Raw genomic sequence first — 18927 nt, forward strand, 5'->3', positions numbered from 1 at the left:
ACACTCTGAGATCCGTTCTGAACCTAGGTATCATCCGAAATATGTAGTTAAATACCGGGAAAAAGCGCTAACACAGCCAGTGCCGTAGTTTGGGTTGAGTTGGGCTTTTTTTGTTTTGTTTTTTGTTGTGTTTGTTTGTTTGTTTTGTTTTGTTTTTTGCTTGTTTGTAGTAAGAAATTGAAAATAAGCAGCTATTACGGTTAGCTAACTGATAGGATGTCATCAAAAAAATGAAAGTTAGGAAAGTTACACTGTGGTAGCCTCCTGTGTTGGTCAGGGTGTGTTTCAGCAGGACGTCTTTGGTCGTCAGCACAGCAGTGGCAGTGCCTGGGCAGTGCTGCCTCCCAGGCTGTAGCTGCAGTCAGAAACATCACTAGGGAGGCCCGAGTGGCACAGACACAGCCACTCCATCATTGTTTCTGGGGAGTGGAAATCCATAAATCTGTTGAATTTTGAAACAATAAGTAGTGACTTTGGAAAGAGCAGAGTGGGTGGGGACATTTCAAATGGAGTGTCTTTTTAGTCGGTATGCTTACAGACAGAAAATGCCCACTAATGTACAGCACTTATTTTAAATTTCTCACTAAGCATTTCCTTCAAAGCTATCTGCGGTCATATAGCTTGATACTTTTCCTTATCTTCTATGCCAAGTTTAAGGAAATTGAAGTCAGGTTTTTTGTTTTTTTTTTTTTTTTTTTTTTGGCTAGAAAGCAAGCTTAATCATAACACATTCTTCCTGGAGAAACTGCTTTAATTTGCGGCTGCAATGACAGGCTAGAGTGACGTCAGTGTAGTGTCAGACTTCAGAGTGGCAGGCCAGCCTGAAAGCCACAGTGCATTTCCTTAGTGTTTGGTCCTCAGCAGGGCTCACCGGGAGCTGCAGAGACAAAGGAGTTGACTCTTTCCACCCATCCCAGCCCCTCTGTGCCTGCAGCTGAGTCCTGAAGGACGTGGTTGTGACTGAGGAGGTGAGTGAGTCTCTTCTGCTGCCTTTGCTGCTGCCCTCGTCCCACGCAGGGTGCATAAATAGTTCTAAACTATTATAGTCATAGAAATGATTTTCAGATGACTTGAACATTTTAAGATAGCAGTGTCAGAAATATATTCCTCTTAGCTTGTCCTTAACATCTAGCTACGTAAATACACTGTAGACATGAATTACTTTCAAGCCAAGAATTTTTGTTTTTTAAAAAAAGAAAAAACAAAAACTCAGTTTATCTTACTTAATTTTTTAACTTACTCAAGTGAAAGTTGGGTACTTCCTCCCCCCTCAGAATTAGATGAATAATTCTTAGATGTTGTTGTAGAAAATATAGACAATATTACTGTATTATGTCTTAACATTTTAGTGTAGTTTAAGTTAATGAACAATTAGTTAAAATTGCCTTTGTTTCTCTGATCTGGAGGGCTGTGTCTGTGATGTGATTCAAAGTTGGATCTTTTCTAACCTAAACTTTCAGAACAAAATACTAGCAGAAAATATTAGAGACAATGTTTTTCCCATTGAAAGAAATTTTAGAAACATGTATGCCTTTAAGAATATATTCTTACTGGCAATACCAATTCATCTTTCTTTGAGCTGTAACATGAAGGGCTTTGATTGGAAAGCATTGGCTGGTAGAAGAAGAGCGTGGTGCGTGAGCCTCCTTTTGTTGTCCGGAAGCTCCTTTACCTACAGGTTCTTGCCGGTCTTACAGATGGGCTGTGCTTATGCTGCACGTATTGGAGCTCCTGAAGCCGCCCTCCTGACGTTTAAGACAGCGTGCTTTTCCTAAGGTTCAGTAGCAGTTGTGATTTCAACATGTTAAGATGTTTTATATGGGGAAGAGGCAATAATTCTTAATAAATAATATGTCCTGCTTCAATTTTATATGACAGAGATAATTTACTGTATATATTTTATATGAATAATGTATTTTATGTTATAAGATTCCAAATTTAAGGACTAGGTTGCTGCCTTAGCAGTATAGTATATTTTACTACATATTTGGAAGCATAGAAGTAGGGTTTCAAGTTCATTTTATTTAGCTTGACAGCTTTAAGAGTCAGTTCTTTTTTCCCTGAACTTATTGAATTTTTCAGCTTCCACCTAAGATTCTGCCCAAAGCAGAATCCATATACAGGAATTCCATATACAGGAAGTGCTGTATATGGAAAAGTCATGAATATTTCTATTATCTTTAAAATTTTATCATGAATTCACTTAAAATAGTTTAAGATGCTTTAAAGCCTGAATTTTAAACCTAAGCAGTGCCTTGGTTACTATGGTCCCATGCCTGGAACAGATGAGGCACTCAGTTGAGACAAAGATGGCTTTGAGGCATTATGACATCAGAGGTCATTGGCTGCTACCAAAGTGCAAGTGAGAGGAATCTGCTGGGAGTTGTTTTTGAATTGAATATTCAGTTAACTCTGACAAAAAGATGTAACATAGCTGTAGGGAGATGACTTAGAATGAACCAAACAGTTCCCTCGGCTCTAAAGTAGTAGAAGATGTACCTGGTGACAGTTTAGTGTGGTAACCTCAGATGACTGTCTCAGCCCTTTTCAGGCTTAAACTATATATTTTGTTCTCTTGTGATGAGCAAAACTAAACATGGGGCACATTGGCTACTTAATAACATGTCGGCATACATAACTAAGTTTCTAAGTGAGTTAAGGAAGAGAGAGGAGAATTGCCTCAACCTCTGTATTAGAGAGGTTCTATCTTACTGTGAACTTGGGAGCCTGCACACTCCTAGAGAGCCAACTGAGGGTCAGTGCCTCCAGACAGAGGCCCTGCCGTAAGCCCCTGCCTGCCCTGGGCCCACACAGCTGCCTGCCCAGGTGCTAGTTGCTTATCTGCTTAAGGAAGTGGCTCTTTGGGGTTGGATTTTTATCCCACTCTTGCCCTGGGTGCTGCATAGCAGCAATTACTTGTTGACTAAACTGAACAGTAGGTGCTTGGGTAAATCTCTGCTGTCCATATTTTGTCTATAGGTAGGTAGGTACTCCTTGTCACTGTTTACTTATATTTGAGGCTGTGTTGCTAGTGCTCATTGAATGAATAAAAAAAAAAAGAAGCATATGCTGTGTAAAGAATGATGCATTCTTTTTAAAGAGAATTGATCTTGTCTCACGTGGGTATTATTTGACTTAATTCTCATGAAATAATTGTTTCAACACAGCTGTGTAGTTTCTAAAAATAAGTACATACAGTGGAGAGAATAGACAAATTAAGAAGCTAGAGAGTTGGCTTAGTGGTTAAGAGCAGTGGCTGCTCTTGCAGAGGACCCAAGACTGGTTATCAGCATGGTCCCTCAAAACCATCTATAGCTCCAGTTGTAAGGAATACACCTCCCTCTGCTGGCGGCCTCAGGCACTGCATGCACCTGGTACACTCAAATACAATGCACATAAAATTTTCAAGTATTGTAAAAGAATAGGTAAATTAAGTCGTTAGCATTTTCTGTTTGAACTGAATTATTTACTTTGTCAATTTGACTCTTAAAAAGAATGGCTTCATCTACAGTATAGCTGATGGGCTACTTCAAACTGTGGTAGCTTACATGTGGGGCAGAAGTAGGTTCCATGTCTGAAGTGATACGGTGTAAGAACTAGCGCTTGAACTTGGCTCTTTCTAGCTTGCTGCTGGCTTCCTTTCCATTGGTACGGTAAATACCTATTTAATCTATGCTACTACAGAGTGTTGCTAATTGGCATTCTTTGGGGAGTGGTAGAGTTGTCTGAATTCATGAGATTATAGGTTATGTACTTTTAATGCTACATTGTTGCTTTTAAATGACAAATGGGATATTCTTGCATGTTTCTAGTTGAGCTTTATAAATTCCCACCTACCCTGGGACTTTTGGGACAACACTTTTGTACAGGTTTTGTTGCCCTTTTTTGAATTATCTTTTAAAGGGCTGTAATATACCTTATAATCATTTTTATTTTGCTATGTGACTTTGCATATACTCTTTCCACTCTAGAGCACTCTACAATAAATTTTAAGCGTATTATTAGTGTTCCTTGTTCATTAAATTATAATTGTCTGTGTCATTTTATTTCAAATTAAAGATGGTGACAGTAGCCAGAAATCTTTTAAAGCAAGGAAGTACCCAGTTGTATTTGCTTTTAGTAACTAATTCTTCTAGCACATTCTACTTCAGTCACTATTTGGTAAGGACTATCTTACACTCATTAACATGCCTTGATGTCACCAAAGACTTTCCTTATAGAATGATAGAGGTTGTGTATTTTGTCTTTTTTCTTTGATGTACATTTTACAGTTGTATAGTATGAAGAATGGATAGGAGACAGTGAGGTACATTAAGGTACTGTCTAAAATGTCTAGGGATCAGATAAATATGTGGCATACAACAGGTATACAAATGTATTTGATAAATTCCAAATAATATTTAAGAAGTAGATAAACTCCTCTGAATGTCCAGTGGATGTAGTTCCATTGTCAGACTGTTCTATGTAAGTACAGACCTTGACCATCTCCCTTTCCGCCCCTAAGGGAACCTCAGAGGCAACCCAGCCTCACTCAGTACAGCTGTAGCTGAGATCTTACAGACTGTTCTCATAGCTTGATCTCTAGCCACTACAAAAATAACATGGCTTAGTACTTTTATACTTGGCCCAAAATTACTTTGAATTTTTATGACCATCTTAAATTAATATTTCTGTCTTAACCATAAAATGCTAGCTGTTCTTTTCATTAAGATAAACATTCTAAGTCAGATTCACCCAAGTTGCCTGCAGGCAAAAAGATATGTTAAAATCATTTTAGTCTTTTTTGCCCTTAATTTACCAAGTGGTCTGAGGTGTAGCCCTGTCGTGACACCTGGGAGGATGTGACAGGAACATTTTGTCTTTAACTAGCTTGGTGCTAATTGATTTATTCTTGAGTTACTTCAGAATTATTTAGAATCTATCCTAAGAGTTTATTTTTATAGGTATATGTAAAGTACATGCTATTTATATTTTTAAAAGGGTTTTCACGGGGCAGTTTATACAGTCTCTGGTATGTGCGCTCTTCGACTCTGCAGTGTTGTAGCTTTGGTCGGAAAGGAGTGTTCAGCCTCCACTTGGCTGGCTGCAGTGGGCTTGAGATTTCCCACCCAGCTTTAGGCCCCTGTCGTGCTTAGGCAGAGCCAGATTTTCAGTTCCTGTCACTGTGATGCGTGCCTTGGGGTTGGTGGTGGCATTTGTACTGGTGGTACCTGTGATAAGGGAATGTGACATGATGTTTCTAAATCTGCTTCGGGGTTCATTTTTATTGGAACAGGTGACTAAGAGGGGGAAAAGATTACGGAGCTTCAGAGCATAGAAGATAGAAAGGCACTGGGTGTAAATGAAATTGGAATTAGAGGTTTCATGATGACTTTGTGTGGAAGTGGTGTTGGTGAGGCAGAGAGCAGAGGAGCCCCATTCAGGCCGCATGTGCCCTGGCCAGCACTCCCTGTCACTGCAGTTCTTAAGAGAATGACTTCTGAGCAAATTATGCTGTGTGCTCTGGGTGCCATTGCACCAGATGGTGAGGGCAGAACCAAAAATGTCACTGACTGGTAAGTCAGGGAAGGAAACTGTGGAAAGAACATAGCAGCCTGCTGGAAGGCAGCCTGGCCTGGGGAGGACCTCTTCTCCCTGTTCTGGTGATGCAGTGTAACTAGTCAAGCCCACTTCAGAGTGCAGGCCCCGATCCCTAAAGCATCTGGGTTCCATGGCCTCTTCTGTTGCTGTGAGAGTTGGCACTAGTGATGTCTGTGCATCTTGCCATGTGAGGAGCAAGTCTTCACATGCATGGTCTCCCAGACATTCTGTTTTCTCAGTGTGGAGAGAAGGGTGCGAAGGGGTTAAGTCGTGCCTCCAGAGACTCTGCATGGCAGGTCAATGGTCCCGAGGTTAAGCAGCACGTCTGGAAGCGTTTAGGGCTGAGTTGCAAGTGGCACTTAGAACTGAATGTGGGGACAGGAAATGTATACTTCTCATGTCCTTAAACAATTACATCTTTGAATTGCTAACCCTGTGGTGGTTTCCCACATAACCAAGGCCTAGGAATTGGCTTTCTCTCAAGAGAATATGGGTGCCTCGGGTTTTCTTCTTTTTTGTTCCTAAAATATTGAGTTTAATTGTAGGCCCAGTTTCCTATGCCAGCGTATTTTTAGTTTGTAAATAAGTTGTTAAAACAGTCATTATGGCAGTCAGATTTCAAAAATAATATTTTTCTTCTGTTTATTAAAATGAAAATAAATAGCTTACTATATAAAGCATTAGTGAATTTTCCATTTAATGATAATAGAAACATTATTTTAAGTCAGTATAGAAGCCATCAATTTAATAACTAACAGGCATGTTTTTAAAAGCTAATTAGATTTGATTGTCAATGATGGTAGTTACTGAATGACTTCTATGGACAAAATTCTCCCCAGCATCACATCAAGCCTGTGCTGTCTTGTGTTGCAGCCTTGAGCTGTAAACTGAAGTGGAAAAACACGTGAGCTCTGGTACTCTTTTGGTTGCGTACATGTGTGTAGAAGATGAGTTGCAAGCACAGCAGCTTCCGTGGTTCACAAGCCCTCTGCCTTCTGCTCTCAGGTGTGTGGTAACTTGTGGATCAGGCCCGTGTAAAAGTCCAAGGCACATGCTGGCTTTGTCACTGGGGCTTTGAGAAGAGTTAGCAAGCAGGCTTCAGCTGCCAAGCCTCACTGTGCAATCTATTTTGCTTACTCTAAATCAGTTCCTTTCTCTTTCCCTTGAGCGGACTCATAGGTCATGCGGGCTCACATCTGAACTGAATGACAGAAATAAAATCTTTTGGACAGTTTTCTAAAAACATGCTTTTCTCTTTTTTTTACTTTTTTCATAGTGAGTATATTTCCAACTTTGTTGCCAGTTACATAAAACCCTGCCTAATAAGCTCGCTTTGCTTAGGGGTAGTCTATCACTCCCAAAGATTACATTAGCTATGATGGCAACATAAATGGAAAAATGAATTCACTTTATATTAGTCACTGAAGTGAACCACATGCTGTAGTGTGTATGCTGAATACACACTACAGGGCTCAGGGGCCCACATGTTAGACTTGGTCCCCAGAGTGAGAGACAGTGGAACTTCTGAGAGGTAGGGTGGGTCTCTCAAACGGTGATTGTGTCATTGAGAACATGCTCACACAAAAGGACTCCATGGGACCCTGGCAGCCAGGGGAGTAGAGCTTGAGCAGCACTGCTCTCCCCACTATGTCCTGCCCGGAAGGCTCTAAGTATTAGAACCAATTTGTTAACTGAATCTTCAAAATTATGGGCAAGAATAAACTTTTTCTCTTATTAATTCACAATCTCAGGAAGTTTGTTACAGGAAACAGATGAGTACATCATGAGTTTTTTTTCTAAATACAGAAAAAGCAAATGTTTCTACAGTGCTAAGAATAGCCAAAATTGTAGTTATTGGCCAAAATATTACAACATTTTTGAGACTATGCAGAAAACCTCAACAAATCTTACACTCAGATGAAATCATCTTCCTGGACTTCCCAAAACTTTCCAAAGGGAGAAACTAGTGACGCCACCACCACCACCTCCTCCTCCTCTTCTTCCTCCTCCTCCTCTTCTTCCTCCTCCTCCTCCTCCTCCTCCTCCTCCTCCTCCTTCTGTATAAAACATGCAGTAAACACAATCTGATAGCATGGGGTTTTCTTTACACCATATGAAGAAAGCAGGCTGTTTGTCAGCCTTCCCCTTCCGGATGCTGCAGTGCAGTCTCGTTTGTTTGTTTGTTTGTTTGTTTGTTTGTTTGTTTGTTTTCCTCCCTGTGGTTATGGGGACAGTCTTAAGGCTTGACTGTGTAGTCTGTGTAGGCTTACGATACTACTGTTATTTTGCCATTGTGAGGTAGGACATCGGTCTGTTTGACTGACAGGACTGTGGAGAACAGCTGTGGAGCATTGGCCAACCTGAAAAGTCAATGCCAAGGAAAAGTGCACTCTGAACTTACAGTCTGTGTGCATGATGCCCGGACACTGTGGCTAACTGGGCCTGAAAGGGTACCCAAGTAAACAGGACAAGATAAATAATAGAGACCTCAGACTTGATGAAGGCATGAAGGCTAAGCACTCTGCCTATCACTCAGGCAACTTTCAATATGAGAAATAGCCGTTCCCCATACTTGACTCAGCAAATCATGGTCTATCTGCTGTTCTTGCTTGGTTTTTATACTCTAAAGCTCTGCACAGTGTGGGCCTCCGTGAAGCATGAGGCTATCCCTTCAGTTCTTTTACATTGTATCATTTTAGACACCAGAAATGTGGGGCCTGAGAAATAGCTCAGTGGGCTAAGGCTCCTGCTACCAAGCCTAAGAACCTGAGTTCAGAACCAGCAACCTCATGGTGGAAGGAAAGAATCAGTTCCCACAAATTGCCTTCCAACCTCCACACGCACAGACACACGCACAACAAATATTCTAAAATCAAAAACAATATCTTCCTCTCATCCCATGTTTTATTAGAGTTTATATTTGAAGTGATTGTTTTTGTATGTTCTGCTTCTCATGTAGGTATGGCTTTCTCATGGGTGTGTGTGTCTAGAGGATACAGGAGAGTGAAGACATGATGCTTCCCACGCAGTGGACCTCTCTGGGCTGTAGTGGTGTCAGGCAGGCTCCCTCCCTCAGCACTGGGACCTTTTAGGAGGTACCTTGATGTGGACCACTCTCCTGCACGTTATAAAATGTTGAACATACTGCAGGCTCCGCCAAGTACATTCTCATGACAGCTTGTGGTGATAACATTCAGATGTCTTCTGGTAGACACACACACACACAAGAGCCTCTGGACTTGTTCTGCAATAGAGGCATTCTAGAAGGAAATGTGGACACATGGACATGTAGGAAGCTTAGAAATGTGTGGCTTTCCTCCCTTGCTGCTGGAATTCCCCTGACTATAGGTGTATTTTGTTTCAAGACCTGAATTTTATCCTCTTTTGTAAGAATTCTCTTAGAAACACAAATTTACATTTAAACAACATACAAAAATGTAATTTTTACACTTTATGTTTTCATGCATGAAGACCAACAGGTCTCTTGACAGGTTTTCTTTCATGCTTTTGACTGGTGACTAAGGATCAAGCCCAGAGCCTCAGCCATGCTAAGCTTGTGTTTCACCACGGAGCTTCCGCAGCAGCCCAGCGTGGGAATGTGCTCAGGCTAAGGAAAGGGCTGGCAGCTAAGAGCATTGGTTGTCTGTGCATGAGGACCTGAGTCCCCAAGAACACACGCAAGTGCTGGGTATGGCTGAGCATGCCGATAACCCCAACTAGCAGGCAGAGGAAGACAGATTCGAAGAGTTTGCTGACCAGCTAGCCCAGTCTCTGGTTCAGAGAGACTGTCTCAGAATAATAAAGTAGAGCACAGTAGAGCAAGAAGTCACTAGAAGCCCTGCATGCACGCACACATGGCATGCACAGCGTCACACTAACTTGCAGAACACAGAGTGGGGAGGGAGGCAATCAGGCAGTGACAAGCCCAGAGTGGGTAGGGAAGATGGATTAAAGAAAATAAAACTTTACTTAGTATTAGTAGCACAGGAATAACAATGAAGTCTCATGGAGCTGGTGGTACAGTTGTACACATGAGTAAATGCAGAGGATGCTGATAGGATTCTTGCCTTGAAAGGGAACTACAGTTTGAGGAAGTGGGCATCTTGGGAAGGGCTCCAGAATAGGAATTACTGGCAAGTATGGGTGTGTTTCATAAGTAGCTAATGAACTAAAAGCAACTGGTATGCAGTATTGGAGGTGTATGAAGATGTCTGCTTTGCCAGTTTTGATGTCTATGTCTGCTAGATGCAGTTCTCTACATTAATAGGGTTTTCCACAGATCAAAAAAAAAAAAAATGTGTAAGCAAAAATAGGTTTGTGCTATGCTCAGTTCATTTTCTAATGTATTAACATCTGTAGAAGACATTGCCAAACACACATTGTAGCAAAACTGAGGATATTTTAGTTCAGACCAGACCAAACCTGATGAACTGTGAGACAGAATGGTAAATATGTGTCCCCATGAGGTTTGCAGGTAAGCAGGAGGCTCATTTTAGCAGAACTGAGGAAAGGGGCTGGGAAGCATTGTCTTCTCCATGCACCTTTGATCAGGATCAGTTACCCTCCTTTGTGCCAGAGACAATGCTCAGGACGCACTCAGTGCAGGGCCTGCTGCCTCTCACACAAGGACAAGTGTGTATGGGTTAGAGAGTTCTGTATATTAGCAAAGAAGGGAGTTAGGCTGGGGCTGGTGAGTGTGATCAGAAGGTAATATATACAGGTATGAACTGCTAAAGGATAATTTAATTTAAATATTCTACTTATTTACCTTTATGGGGATTTACTATGCTGGTGTCTCTGTGCTGTTTAGCATGTCTCCTATATATGACTTAGCATTTGCTCTCTGAAATGTGCCAGAGTTGGGCCCAAGTTAAAGGAGACTGGTAGATGTGACTTGTGTCTCACCTATGAAATATTAGATATAGTAATAACAGGTCTAGTAGACTGCACTTTGTTATGAAATATTGAGAAGACAGAGCTGAAGTTTCAGACCTAGTGAAGGGCTGAGCTTCATGGTATATATCGGTGAACTGCACTCACACATGCATTTGATCAGTGACTCTGATGTCAGAATTTTAAAGTAGGTACTTTGCTACTAGACTATAAGAAAAGTATTTATGGTTGTAGACGTATCTACACATAATTTATTTCTTTTATTCTTTCAGCCACAATGAAAGGAAAGTAACCTGCAAGCATCCGGTTACAGGACAGCCATCCCAAGACAATTGTATCTTTGTTGTGAATGATCAGTAAGTAAAGCGTCTCATGAGCCTGCACTCAGAGCAGGTTTACAGAGGGTTACTGTAACCCATGTCTACTACAGTGCAGTTCAGCAGTTCTACCTGGACATGTGCGGTCACAGACAACAGTGTCAGCTGTGCACCACTGCAGAGAAACGTGCTCGGATTCTTTCCTAAGGAGTGTCATTTTAGAACCCATTTCATGAGAACTGAAGCCTGGCTCTCAGCTCTAGAGCTCAGGATGATGTCAGGCTAAAGAAACAGCAGACTGTCTGTTCATCTGAACCGAGCTGTTCCCCCACCCTTCAGGTTGGGGCTGCGATGACTGACTGTCTTCTGCGCCTGTTTGCTTGTTTGTTTGTTGCTACCACCCTCTGTTTCCTACTGTACCATCATAAAACTATCCATAGCTTTTAGTTATTTCTAACTATACAATAATTAACTCCGTGTGTGTGTGTGTGTGTGTGTGTGTGTGTGTGTGTGTGTGTGTGTGTGAGAGAGAGAGAGAGAGAGAGAGAGAGAGAGAGAGAGATTGATTGAACACATGCACATGCTGGTGAACAAGATTGAGCTCCAGGCCTTGTGATTGGCATTGCATTATTCAATCTTTTGTAATTGATTTTTCTTTTTTAATTTGTTAAAATTGCAATATCTACATTAATGCCTATTTAAATATGATGCTCACTCATGTTAGGCTAGAAGTAGTAGAAGTAAAAGTGTTAGATTTATTTAAAGTGGCAACAGCATTGAAGTATTATTACCTTATGGTACATAGAGTCAAAGTAGTTAGAAGAAGGCCACCTTTATGCCTGAGGAGGCCTTGGTCTGAAGCAGTTCACACGCACAGCAGGCTGCACCATTGGTATTTTTCTCAGGACTGTTGCAACCATGACGTCCGAAGACAAGAAGGAACGACCCATAAGCCTGATAAATGAAGCTTCCAATTACAACATGGCTTCAGACTATCCAGTGCATCCCATGAGCCCTGTGGGCAGGGTGAGTTCTGCTGCTGCTGCTTACTTAGTTACAAGTAGTCATTGATATCTATTGCTAATACTCATTATAGACTGAAAATTGGAATTAAAGAATAATAATTACATTTTTAATATTGCATAGTACTAGTTATATTGACATAAATAATAGCTTCAAATATAAATTAATAAAAATGTAATGACCTACATTTCTTTTAGAAATTGATGTGAGATATTCAGTAATTTTGTAAACTTTATAGATATTTATATGAGGGGATGGGTATTCTGTTGAATCAGCTAAACTTTTAGATGGAAAATTAATATAGTAGCCTTGAAATCACATTTCTTATACTTGAAATAAGCCAGCAAAACTGGAGTTGTAAATTTTTCTGCAAGTAACAGAGAAATCTGGAGAAAGATGAAAACTGTAAAAATGGAGACAGTGTTAAAGCCCCAGCCCTTAATAGTTCATGTTCTGTCTGTCTTCTTTCATGTTTAGACATCGCGGGCCTCCAAAAAGGTTCATAATTTTGGGAAAAGGTCGAATTCAATTAAGAGGAACCCTAATGCTCCTGTGGTCCGGCGTGGCTGGCTGTATAAGCAGGTAAGTCTTCTGACCAGACGCCGGGGAACACAGCACAGCGTACAGTCCTCTGTCTGAAAAGTTGATGGCTCAGCGTGGTCAGGAACTAGGAGGTTTTAGAAAACAGTAACTGAGAGGACACCCAGCATCCAGTCTGCTGTTGTCTGCCTCTTTCCTCTCCTCCCAGGAAGTCACACCACTTACCCAGCCTGCTCATTGGTACATCTCACAGATGCTAATATGTCTCAGCAAAGTCCCCAAAATCTGTGGTTACCCCATGTTCACTGAATTTAAGAGCACTTAAACCAAGTTCAGTAGCCCATGCCTGGAGGCAGGGCAAAGACCGACAAGTTCAGGACCGCCCTGGGTTCAACTCCAGCTCCACACATAGGGAGACACTGCTTAACTACAGCAGTGGCTCAGTGACCTTGCAGATTCCTTGTTTTGTAGTCAGTAATCTTTTTTTTTTTTTTTTGTGGACCTAATAACATTCATTCGTTAAAATATATAGTTATTCAGGAGTGATAACACTGGAGCCTTCAATCCCAGCACTCAGGAGGCAAAGGTGGGTGGATCTCTGTGAATTAGGAGCCAGCCTGGTCTACAGAGGGAGTTCTAGGACACCCAGGACTACTCAGAGAGAAACCCTGTCTCAAGAAAAGGAAGGAAAGAAGGAAGGAAGGGAGGAAAGAAGGGAGGGAGGGAGGGAGGGAGGGAGGGAGGGAGGGAGGGAAAGACAAAACACCAAGCCAACCAAACAACAACAAAAACTCATAGTAAATGTGCTGCGAAGTCTTCCCAAGATGCTGTTTACCTGAGAGTTGTGGACAGTGAAGTCATGGATCACGGGAGAATTGTCCTAAAGTTCATACTCAAGTCTTTCTGCACGTCTAGTTTGTAAGAAAGACTCCGTGTACATCTTACCTACTGTTATGACTCAAAGATATTTGAGTAGTTCGATGTGGATGGACCCAGTTGAGGCCACTGGGGCTCTCACCAACAGCTGCAGATCTTGTCTCTAGCTTTCACCGGTGGGGCGTTATGGCTATAGTGTTACGTGTGTAAGCATTTAGTGATGGATGGATATGTGACCTTAAAAATATTTGTAGCTTTCCTGTCTGTTCCAAAGAAAGAAAATAAGACTGAAAGTGTCATAGAATGTTTATGCACATCCCTTTGGTTTGTGGCTTCTCTCTTGGAATTGCTGTTCATTTTAAAGAGAAACATTTTCTGTTTAGGACTTTTTTTTTCTGCCTATATTTCATCTCTATGATTTTAAGGTCACTGTTAGATTAAATAGAAAGATATTAAGAAGTATTAATGTAGACATTTAAACAAGTCTGGCATTTTGAGGGCATCCAGTTTTCTCTAGCATTCTTGCTTATTGAATGTGGGGAAAGTAATTTTATTCTGAGAGTGATCTTGTCTGCAGCTGGTAGTTTCATGAAGTTGATGTCTCAGTGTTAGAGGGAGGCAGTCTTCTGCAGGCTGAGTGCACCCTAAGTGCAGATGGAAGAAGGACTTTGTTCACTATTTTCCTGTGAAGGTTTCTCACTCACATGTTCTGTATCAGCTTAGGTTAGAAACCACTCAGTGCGCATCTGTGCTGTTATTGATGGCTAACGCACCGAGTCTGGTTAGCAGAATGAGTCTGCACTACTGCATGCTTCCATCCTACTCTTCCTCACAAGCTCACGTGCTCAGAAGACAGAATGGACACTGCTTCATCCTATCCCTTTGTCATATGACTCTTCATTGAACAGTCTACTTGGGCCACCTTAATTAACATGAGTCCCTAGAATTTTTGTTTTAAACCTTGTAGTCAGCATATAACAGTTTTACTTATTTATGCAGAATCCTGTGACATTTTCATAGGTATAAGCATTATAATGGAGTCAGGAACTACATGTCTACATGTTCAGAAGCCCCTCGTGACTCTGTGGTAGGAACAGTCAGCCTTTCTGGCCTTTTGATGCTCTGGTCCCCTGGCTGTGCAAGGAAGACAGCTCGGCTCGGCCTTCAGTGGGGCTGTGTTACGTGCATGTCATAAGTGTCTTCACTGTGTTACCCCATGCAGGACAGCACCGGCATGAAGCTGTGGAAGAAGCGCTGGTTCGTGCTCTCTGACCTTTGCCTTTTCTATTACCGAGGTGAGTCCATGACTGCCTGCCTGCCTGCCTGCCTGCCTGCCTGCCTGCCACACTTCACAACTGCTAAGCTCGGGCTGTGTCCTCAGAGGAAAGACATGAGTAATGCTTTTACTGTTTACAATGAACAAATAATATCAGAAAAACCTCTCTTTGCTGACCCAAGGCTCAGGGCTCCTAGAGTATGGCAGAAGACAAGAGAAGGCTCCAGGCTGACTAGAGGCAAAGTCTTACAGTGTGGCCCTGGCCCGGAACTCACAGTGCAGATTAGGCTGGTCTTGAATTCACAGAGATCTGCCTACTTTTACCTTTCAAGTACTGGTATTAAAGGTATGGACTAGCACGTCTAGATGGAGACTAGCCTGATTCTGTATTCTGATGTGTTTTGTGCGAAGAGCTTAGGAATCACCACTCAGTTACACTGTCTTTGAGTTCAGTGCCTAACAGAGTCCTTGGCTGGCCACGTTTTTTTAGAGATTGCGTATCACTCTGTACCTGAGCTTGCCTGGTGCTAGAATCTGCCTCAGCCTTTAGTGTCTAGGATTATAGACACGGTCATCACTGCCAGCTAAGGGTTTATGTGTTTGTTTTGTCAGATCTAGCTATGAGTTTATGGATTACCCATAGATATGACTTTATATAAGTGAGTGTAATGTCAGGAGCTGTTATGGTGGATTGGAAAATGAAAAACATGAATTGTGAATATAAATGTATGTGTGTATGATATACAATCATACATTAGAGTTATTCATTTCTGTTTATTTGAGACAGTCTGGCTTAGTCCAGGCTGGCCTTGAATTTGTACTTCTTTCCTCCCCTGAGTACTGAAAATCAATGATCATTATGTCCTGAAAACATGGAAAAGATTATGTGAAAGATACGTACCAGGCTCTTAACTATCAACACTGAAGAAATGCAGGGATTAGTGGGTAAATAAGCCCTTCATTCTCCTAGATAGCCATGAAAGAGTCTTTGTGGTTCTTCTTCTTATTAGAAAGTTATTAGGACAAGCTCTCATTGAGTTGCCTAGGCTAGCTTCAGATTCTTGGAGCGTGGCAGGCTAATGCTATCATGTTGAACTAATTAATAAAAGCCTTGATCTGAAAGTGCAACACAGTCTCAGTGTCACACTTGAAATGCGGGACCTGTGGAAGAAAGCAGGCTGCACTGATGCACTTCTCTCAAGGACAGTCTCTCCTTTAAAGCCTGATTGGGAATTATCGCTTATTATTAATTATGTTATTGGAGTTGTTGGGGCTGGAGAGAAGGCTCAGTTGTTAAGACCACTGGCTGCTCTTCTAGAGGACCTGGGTTCGATACCCAACAACCACATGGTAGCTTGAACAACATTGGGGGAAGAATTAGGCTGCCAGCTTGTTACTAAGAATCTATGGCTTTTCTTTGCACATAAGAATTACACAGTGTGAGCTGGGTATATTGATTGGAGCATGACAATACTCTCCCACCGTCACTCTGCTGGGACCTGGGCCCTTACATGCTTGTCGGGATTTGCAGCCCCAACATTTGATATGTATGTAGTTTTTTGTTGTAGTTTTAAAAGATGCACATACTTTTATGTTTATGATGGTTTACCTACACGTATACCAGATGTGGGCCTGGTGCCCAAGGAAGGCAGAAGAGGGCATCAGATCCCCTGGAACTGAAGTTACTGACAGTTGTCAGCTACCACGTGTGGGTGCTGGGAACCAAACCTGGCTCCTCTCCAAACATAGCAAGTGCTCTTAACTACTGAGCCATCTCTCTCTGGCCCTGTTATGTCTTCTTGGTTCTGTGGAGTTGGCTTTCTTTTTCTCTTTTGATTTTTACCTGAGCTCCTACTTGATTGGGTATCAGAAGAGCTATACTATCTTATTTTCGACTTCATATCTTGATAGATTGACTTCCATCCTTTGACTCTCCATTTGGAGACAACAGACAGTGTGAATCTTATTCAGTCAGTTGTTTGTGCTTTTGTTTCTCCAGTATTGTACTAGGAGATTGGTAGTTGACTCTTAGATTGTGTGGATTCCTTCCTAGCTTTTAATTGTTCATTTATTCCTCTCAGGAAATGTATTCTTGGATGTGAGGGCAATCTGGCTGTGACATCTGTCACCCCATTGTTCTCCAAGGTTGATTGAGCTGATCTGGCTGGCTAGGCAAGTGTCCCCTTCCTCCCTCATTGCTCCATGTGCGTCCCTCCCGAAGCTGCACGCTCAGTCAAAGAGGACGAATATCCCTGAATAAAGAAATGTATGCTTTCCTGTGTTCTTGGGTTAAGACTTCCTTCTTCATCTGTATATAGTATTCCTTCAACTGGTCATGAATGATATATCTTAACTTAGGCTTGTTTTGATCTATCCTTCCTCCATCAATTTTAACTTTCTTCCTTTACATGTATTTTTTTTTCCATGGGTATAAATGTTTACTTGCTCATGTATGTCTCATGTGTGTGCCTGTTGACCACAGAGTCACACGAGGTTATCAGATCCCCATGGAGCCGTAGTTAGATGGATTGAACCCACCATGTTCTGCATCATTTTGAAAGATACCTTTGTAGCACACAGTTGTCTAACTTTGATTGCTTGAATATGTGTTTTGTGCTTTCTGGCACTTAGGACTGCTGTTAGAAGCTGGTGCTGTTCTCGTAAGCTTGCATGGGTAGGGGGGTTGGTGTAACTGCCTCCCTTTATTTTGTGCTTTTCCGTCTTAGCTATGAATTACACACAGACATTGTTTCCTCTGGTGATATCCACCTGGAACTCAAATTCTGCTTTTGTTTGAAATCCCTTTCTTTCTCTAGATTTCAAGACTTTTCTGCTATAATTAGTTTCTCTCTGCTTTGTTGGGTTTTTTTTTTTTGTTTGTTTTTGTTAGTTTGCTTGCTTTTTGTTTTCATTTTTGTTGTTATTGTTATCTTTTGTTTTTTGGGTTTTTGTTGTTGGTTTTTGGCTTTAAGGCGTTTATTATAGAAAGACAGAAAGGGAGAAGTGTAGAGACGTTGAAGGTGGCATGGCTACATGGAAAGAGGAGGGAAGAGAGGGGAGCAAGGGAGCAAGAGAATAAGAGGTAAGAGAGCAAGAGCATCATCTTTTTTTCTCAACTCCTACCTCCTGGAATTTTTTTTTTAACCAAAGCATTTTTTATGTAAATTTACATCAGAAGTTATAGTAATCAAGAGCAGTGCACTGGCATAAAAATGGAGCTTTGGAACAAAAGTGGTCGCCAAGAAATAAAACTGAACAAATATAGTCAGTTAAGTTCTGGCAAGGACACTGAGGACACCATAAAGTACATAAAACAGAAAACTGGGTACTCGTATGCAAAGGGATGAACCTGGACCCGAATGCCGCTTATAAAACAGACTGTCTACACATAAGGCCCAAGTCCTAAAGCCACAGTGTAGGTACAAGAGATCAAAGGGGCAGCTCTTTAACACCGGCCTTCAAAATGGGAGCCAGCCTTCCCAGTGAAATAGTTTGAAACCACACGTTTGAGATCAGTGTTGATGCTTGACTGTCACAGCTGGTGTCTTTCATTCCTGATGATTCTCTTTTCTGCTTGGCTAAGTTGGGTAGCGCTTCCTTCCCACTGTTCGTTTGTTTGTTTGCTTGTTTGTTTGCTTGCTTGTTTTCAGAATCCCAGTTTCCTTCCTGGTTTTCCTTGCATGTCCCTCACTTTTTTCCTCTATCACTGACTGTCCTCCCTGAGTCTTAGAATGAGTTTACCCACTTTCTTGTACCATCTTTGAAGTCATAGATGAATGTTGCTAACTTTGAACTCACCCAGCATTTACCTGAGTCACTGTCTTGGTTTTGGGTGTGCTGTTGAGATCTCTTGCTTTTCTCGCTTGCTCCTGTGTCTGAGTTGTGATGTGTAGATTCTGTAGTTTGGTTATTTCTTTTGAGTTTACTTGGGAATCTGCTTATTCTCCAGCCTTCTCCTGAGACTTGAGTCACAGGACCACTCAGAGGAGCTAACACAGTCTTCTGGGTGAGGCTGCTACTTGATGCTCCCAGCTGGAGCTGAGGCAGGTTTCCTCTTTCCTGGGAATTGTCCTAGCTTTTCCTCTTTATTTCTCTATGGTAGTCTATTTTGTCCTAGGTAACTTTTCTTTTCTTTTCTTTTCTTTTTTTTTTTTTAATATTTATTTATTACAGATGGCTGTAAGCCACCATGTGGTTGCTGGGAATTGAACTCAGGACCTCTGGAAGAGCAGTCAGTACTCTTAACCACTAAGCCATCTATCTCTCCAGCCCCTAGATGACTTTTCTTAATGAGATCAAATGCAGGTAGCTTCTAGTCCTGCATTCTACCCAAAAATCCCCTTTATGTTTGCAAATTTTAAATTTACAATTGGATTATACAAAATATGTGTGGCAAGGTTCTGTGGTCACCTACCAAAGTGC

At 41.6% G+C, this 18927-nt stretch overlaps 1 protein-coding gene across 15 annotated transcripts in view; it reads left to right on the forward strand.

The window, feature by feature from the left end:
- Plekha5 (pleckstrin homology domain containing A5) overlaps positions 1-18927 on the forward strand; it is a 175594-nt gene that overhangs the window by 91417 nt on the left and 65250 nt on the right. For 14 of the 15 annotated variants that reach the window (XR_003836950.1, XR_003836952.1, XR_003836951.1 and 11 more), the window contains 4 exons: positions 10746-10829; positions 11696-11816; positions 12291-12395; positions 14452-14524. Coding sequence is in view for 11 of the 15 variants with exons in the window: in XM_029478787.1 (XP_029334647.1) it covers positions 10746-10829; positions 11696-11816; positions 12291-12395; positions 14452-14524 (383 nt within the window). In the remaining 4 variants the exon portion in view is untranslated. Of the gene's footprint in view, positions 1-805; positions 969-10745; positions 10830-11695; positions 11817-12290; positions 12396-14451; positions 14525-18927 lie in introns of those variants that run through there. The other variant, XM_029478790.1, reaches the window with a different exon arrangement.

Source organism: Mus caroli, chromosome 6 (genome assembly GCF_900094665.2).
Source record: "Mus caroli chromosome 6, CAROLI_EIJ_v1.1, whole genome shotgun sequence".
Taxonomy (NCBI): Eukaryota; Metazoa; Chordata; class Mammalia; order Rodentia; family Muridae; genus Mus; species Mus caroli.